The sequence below is a fragment of the Chinchilla lanigera genome, unplaced genomic scaffold, assembly GCF_000276665.1.
Source record: "Chinchilla lanigera isolate Chin_1 unplaced genomic scaffold, ChiLan1.0 scaffold00110, whole genome shotgun sequence".
NCBI classification, from domain to species: Eukaryota; Metazoa; Chordata; class Mammalia; order Rodentia; family Chinchillidae; genus Chinchilla; species Chinchilla lanigera.
In genome coordinates, this window is record NW_004955511.1 from 725,594 (window position 1) to 732,290 (window position 6,697).

Consider the following 6,697-nt stretch of genomic DNA (forward strand, 5'->3'; position numbering starts at 1 on the left):
AAAACACAAGTACGGTGTGAACAACTAGGAAAATAATCTCCATGAAACTGAACCTATGAGACAGCATTTTGAATTTAGATATTGACAGGGAAAAAGTGATATGCAATTTATTATAATTTAAGAGATCATATGCCTTACTGGAGATAGCTGAATGGGCCTGCTTTCTATCCAAGCACAGTAAACTGGAACTCAATACAGAAATAGAATGGAAACACAGCTTAAAATGCAAGTGGCTAACTTCAGAAAGAGAGACTATAGAGTGCACATATGTTTCTCTCATAACTATATGATCAAAACATCAAGGAGAACCAGGACTCTGCGTTTTAAGGAATACTCTTCTCAGTGCAGCAATCACGTCCTTGTTCCTGAGGCTGTATATCATGGGGTTGAGCATGGGCGTCACGATAGTGTAGAAAAGAGACAGGAGCTTGTCGGTTCCTGCAGAATGGCTGGATTTGGGCCTGAAATATGTCATGGAAGCAGATCCAAAAAACAGAACCACAACCAGCAGGTGGGAAGAGCAGGTGGAGAAGGCCTTGGCCCGTCCCTTGGCTGTGGGCAGCCTCAGAATGGTGGAAATGATTTTGCTGTAAGAGGCAAGGATCAGAATGAAAGGAACTGCAGCAACCAACATGACTACCACATAGACAGACACCTCATGAGCAGATGTGTCCCCGCAGGCCAGCTTGAGAATGGGGGGGATGTCACAGAAGAAGTGCTCAATTTGGTTGGAATTACAGAAGTGCAAAGAGAATATCTGACACATTTGTCCTATCTGCACTGGGATCCCCCCGAGCCAGGAGCCAGCGGCCAGCTGAGCGCACCTCCTTGGGCTCATGAGCAGAGCATAGTGCAGAGGGTTACAGATGGCCACGTAGCGGTCATAGGACATCACGGCCAGCAGGAAACACTCAGTGGTTCCAAGGACAAGGAAGAAGCACAGCTGTGTGGCACAAGCAAGCCTAGAAATAGTTCTCCTCTGAGTCCAGAGGTTGAACAGAATCCTCGGAAGAGTGACTGAAACATAACAGATTTCCAAAGAAGAAAAATTTGCCAGGAAAAAATACATGGGTCTGTGGAGGGCAGGGTCCAGCCTTATTATTAGGATTATGAGGCTGTTTCCAATGAGGACAGCCAAGTACATGATGGCGAACAGCCCAGACAGAAAGCCCTGGAGGTTTGGAAGGTCCGAGAATCCCAGCAGGACAAAGTGCCCCGCTGTGGAAACATTGTCTTGTGCATCTATGTCTTCATGGGACATCTGTGAAAACCGTCAGAAGATCAAGTCATGTCATCATCTTTGACATTTTTATAATCAGTTTTAATACAAAGGTGATACACTGTGATTTCCCCTTTCCATATAGGAACAAAGACTAAAAATGCAGGGGCTCTAAACTCACACCTCCTTATTTTTTATTATTAATAAACACCCATCTTACATCTGTTTTTCTTCTCTTTTTGAGAGAGAACTTATATTTGCGATGAGGTGCATTATTTTAAATATTACCATTACTTGAATTCCCTGAAGCTTAAACCCTGAATTAATCTTCAGTGTATCAATGATTAATTTCATTAGTTTACCATGATCCTACTCACATAAGACCCTCCCTAGTAGTAAATGTTTTAGTAAAAGACAGAAGATTTCTTATATATCTGTACAGTCAATTTTTATTTTATGTCTTCCTATAGTCAGCTTTTACTTGGTATATAGCTTGATTCTCTATTATTAAGAAGTATTATAGTAACTATGAGACATGAAATATTATTTCATTTTCTAATTTTATCTGTGTTTTAACGGAAAAGGTTTAACATCAGCAGTTATAAACTTCATCAAGACTTTTTAATGGAGAGGAATGACATAAAAGTCCTCCTTCCTCTTTGGAAAGCTCAACATTTCACACATACAGCTGACATCTATGACTTAGGATGCAAGGCTACTTAGAATGTGCAGACTTGAACTCTGCATGTATGGTATGAAAAGAGTGTCAATCAAAATTCACTTCTGTGATTGTGCTTAATCACTCTCATCCTCACTAACTGTTTCTTTTCCATGCATTATTCATTCCAATCAGTCTTTGCCTTGATGAATTTGTGCACATTTTTACATATCTGACTATATTAGAGTATGATCTTTTGTCTCAAGATATACTTTCCTCTAGAGTTATAGGCTACATTTTTGGATAATCTATACTTATTAAAGGCAGTTTTGTGTTTCACACAATTTGACTCATTAACTCAACTTATAAATTATAAATGAGTGGAACTGATTGCTTTAAATAGATTCAACCCCAAGGCATAATACCAAGTCCTAGCTGATCTGCAGATCTCACCACCAGATACAGATTGAACACACCTTACCTGTGTGATTTTGTGTGTGCTGGTGATGTGGGGTTAGAGTTGGAACATTTACAAACAACTGTGACTTCCCTCTTGCAGAAGCAGCAGTTCATCTCAGTGCTTCTGTGATGTATTAGACAGCATCCGTGTTATGTGTTGTTTGAAAGGTAGAGACCAGTTCACCACACATGGCGATTCACAAATAACCATCAGCTCAGACTAGAGTAAAGTCTGGAAAAAGTCATAATGGGAGTTAAATAATATGCAGACACAGGGGCCCGGGGTTCAGGCACATGTGCAATTCCAGCACTCTGGGAGTTTGAGGAGGAAGACCTCAAGTAAAACCCAAGCAGGACAACACAGGGAGAACTTATCTCATAATAGAAAAACATAAAAGGCTGCACAAGAACCTTGGATTCATTGTCTATTATTATAAAAAATTTCTCTCTCTCTGACACATACACAGACACACACAGAGACACACACACACAAGTAAATGGAGAAATGATAACAATGCATGCAAAACAGGGCACTCTAAGGATTTTCTGGAATGAAAGAAAAGAAGTATATAAATTCTTTTCATCATCCACAAAATTCCAGTGAAAATATTAAGGGACATCTCAAAGAATATTAAAAAGTTTAAACAGACTTTCATAAGTCTCTGGATGAAATTTGGTTTTGAGACTCTAAGACTACCACAAATTGAAATCTCATGAGAGAGAAAACAATGTCGGTAGCCTCCGTGTGAATTTGTATAATGGAATCTAGTTAGTGAGGCTGGGAAGATTTCTGTGTGGATACTTGAAATAAAAACAGGGAATGTGGTATCATATTTTTAAAAAAATAAGTAAAAGAGTGATTTTGAAGGTTTTCATCTGAAAGTATAATAAATATTTGAGGAACTCAATTTGCACAATGTATGCAATGTATGTACACACATCACACGGTAAAATACATCAGAAAATTGTATATATTTATAATAATAAAAAGGAAAAAATTGATAGTACAGCCTTTCAAAAAATGTCCTGTAACTAAATTTCTATGATGCTCAGAAAGTAGTATATAGTTGACATTATTAAAATATGACTTCAATTTCAGAGAAAATGATACTCTTTTTTACTGTACTATCCCTCTGTAATTTAATCATATTTTGTTCATTTCCTTTTAACTCAAACTACACATTTATGCAGGAAAAGTAAGCAGACAATCAAGGCACCCCTTTGATACCAAAAGGGAAGTAACACAAGACCATTTCAATAATACCTATTCAGGGACTTGCTCATTAATTACATAAAGTTGTGTTGTGTTGAGATAACACTCCTGTGCTTACTACAAACCCAATGCTTGAATATGCACTTACTGCAGTAATTAGTTAATAAGTAGCAAGAGTTAAAATGTTAGGAGCAATAAAAATGGCAATATTTAATATATTAGCTCACTATACACACAGTACTTTCTGTTTTAATCTTATTTGACTTTGTCATCATTAAAACTAGGAAAGTACAAAGTCTATTCAGAACAGTGTTTTGAAACTTCATTTAATAAAATTCTTTTAAATAATTTTGTGTAATTCGGTGTTACTACTGATTGCTAAAGATACGGTTATAGAATTACTTTTGCATTAGATGAAAGGAGCTCCCACTTAGCTCTTTGGATCAAGGTTAAATAAAATATTTACCTTTCTTGGCTGACTAAAAGATGAGAGAAGAAGAAAGATTTATGTTAAGGCCAGGTAATTCTTTATTTGAAATAGAGGCTAACAACTGTCTCAAATATATTCTAGCACTAGAACTAATAATGCTCTTAAATACTAAACATTTTCCACCAAGGGAATGAACTCATTTCCCAAGTAACTTTCTACCTGCAATAAACCATTCTGCCTGCCACTTAGGGAATTTGAGTCAATATCCAAAATCCTGTTGTTGGGCTGCTTCCATAAATTATCAGACACTCATCCTTGTAAGTGACCTTTATTTTTATTTTTTTTAATTTTTAATTTTTTGGGGTTTTTTTTTGGTACCAGGAACTGAACTCATGACCTTGCGCTTGCCAGGCAGGCGCTGTGCCACTGAGCTAAATCCCCAGCCCCGTAAGTGACCTTTAAAAAGTGTGAGCATTTCTATCATGAGAACATTATGATTATGTGTTTATTATAAAATCAAACCACATGTTCTTTCCAAGCCAAATACAAGCTATGTATTAAACAAGGAACTTTGTTTATCTATCACTCAGAATGGAGATGCAAGTGTTCTAGGGTTGTCCAGATGGTTATGTAATCTTCAGTAGAAGCCTTCTTCACCAGGGACACATTTACCTGGGAAGCCTTGTCACCACTGACTGTAAATGGGATGGGAGACGAGGTACTGAACAGGAGCTCTTACCTACTTCTTTTCAGGGGAGCAAACTGGTAAAAGGATGTAGAATTAGTAGACACAACTCCTCATGTAGGTACAGAGGAGAGAATGGCGAGGAACACAAGCCTGAACTCTAAGTGTTCTACAGATGTGTCTGGGGACATTGATCTCAGTTGGAAAATAATGTGGGACTCCCGTGTTTAACTCTGTTGTCAAAAAAAAAAAAAAAAGTGGCAAACACGTGGAGGTATCCATTTTAATGCTAAAATAAAGGAAGGTGTGTTCATGGCTCCAAGAATAATTTGTTAGTTTGCTAAATGCCATAAGAATTTGAAGTATAACAGAGCAAGGCAAAGAGAGATGAGGAGAGCCTTCCTAAATTCAAAGTCAACTTTGAGAATTGTTAAATCTGCATGCACTCTGGAATAACCAGAGAGGGTGGTAGGAAGATTTGAATACAGAAAGAAGATGGACACAAAGCAGTGAATAAAGGGTGAAAACTTAACTTTTTTGGTGCTTGAGCTTAACTATGAATTGTGGAACGATAAGGTTCCTTGGAGCACAGGAAATCCTTGAGAAGCAAGCTTTAAACATCAGACATATTCTAGGCTTTCTGGAAGACTATGGGATGCCCGAGGCTGTACCAGCTCCACAGTGATCCCCAAAAGGCCATGAAACCTGGTATTTTTAGCTGAAATGAACCCATAGTCTACACTCACTGCTCTGGCTTGGTGCTTCTGCAGGCCACATAGCAATGTGGCTGAGACCTAAGTCCCAGCTTTGACTGACAAGTGACCTGCACTTTCCAGGGTAACTCTTGGGCAGTCAGGCTACATGATAACCAGGACAAAATAACCCTAACCCTGTACAATTCCTCAGCAATTGCCACTGAGAGGAGTTACAATTCTGTTTCCTAGACCTTTATACCCGCTGTGGGGTGGAGGCTGCCTGGACATCTGGTGGCACCAGTGGGTCAGTCTCCCCTTGGTCCTGGTGTGTGCAGTGCACACCACATGTGTGTTCTCCACATACAAAGGGGTGCATTTTCACCACTGGACAGGAGCTGCAGGTGGGGACCGAGGCTCATGTTATAAAGAATTTTTATTAGTACACGTTAGTGGTATACAATAAACATCTGCATCATGGGGTATTGGTTCCCATGCACGTTGCCTCTTCATCCTTGTCACTTCCTTTCCCCTGCTCTCCTTCCTGTCCTCTCCCACCATATCCAGGGAAAGTCCCTACTTGTAATTTTACATTTTGATTGTCAAAGGCTACGAGTGATAAAAGTACAGTCTCATGGCTACTCCCGTGGAAGCGCACTGGAATTTATACTTTTTCAGCCTCTCTTTCAGCTTGGGGGACTGTTTCAAATATTTTTGTCTGAGGATTTGTGTCTAGTAATTCTGCATGTCTTTCCCAGGTTGTACCTCTGAAAAGAAATAGGTAAGAGCTCCTGTTTGGTACCCCTTCTGCCATCCCATTTACAGTCTGAGCGTAGACAAGGTCTGCCTGGAAAGCGTGTTCTTGGTGAAGGAAGGCTTCTATACAGGATAACATCACACTCTGGGCAGCTCTAGTACCCCTCCATCTCCATTCTGACCGGCACAAAAACACAGCTTCTAGTTCCGCATATAGTGTGTGCGCATCTTTTAAAGAACATCTTACTTTGAGAACATCATAAATATCGTGTTCTGACGTTAGCAAGGCTCACAATTTTAATGGTCACTTAAGAGGATGAGTGTCTGATAACGATGGAAGCAGCATGGCCGCAGAGGGATTTCGGTGTTGTCCCAAATTCCCCGAGTGGTGAGAAGAAAGGTTAGCTCACTTAGAAAGTTCACTGGAGAATGAGTTTGTCCCCAGGGTAGAAATATTTAGTATTTGAAGATAATTATTAGTTCTGATGATAGAATGTATTTGAGGTGGTTGTTAGCCTCTGTTTCAAATAAAAGAAATTTTAGGGCCTTAAAGCAATCTTTCTTCTTCCTCTCTCGCCTTTTATG

General features: G+C 39.2%; 1 protein-coding gene across 1 annotated transcript; it reads right to left on the reverse strand.

The window, feature by feature from the left end:
* Nucleotides 1-298: 298 nt before the first annotated feature.
* Nucleotides 299-1,261, reverse strand: LOC102007683 (olfactory receptor 10AG1-like). Its single transcript, XM_005408209.1, has one exon. It carries the CDS (start codon nt 1,259-1,261, stop codon nt 299-301), a length of 963 nt encoding a protein of 320 aa, XP_005408266.1.
* Between the last annotated feature and the right edge of the window lie 5,436 nt (nt 1,262-6,697).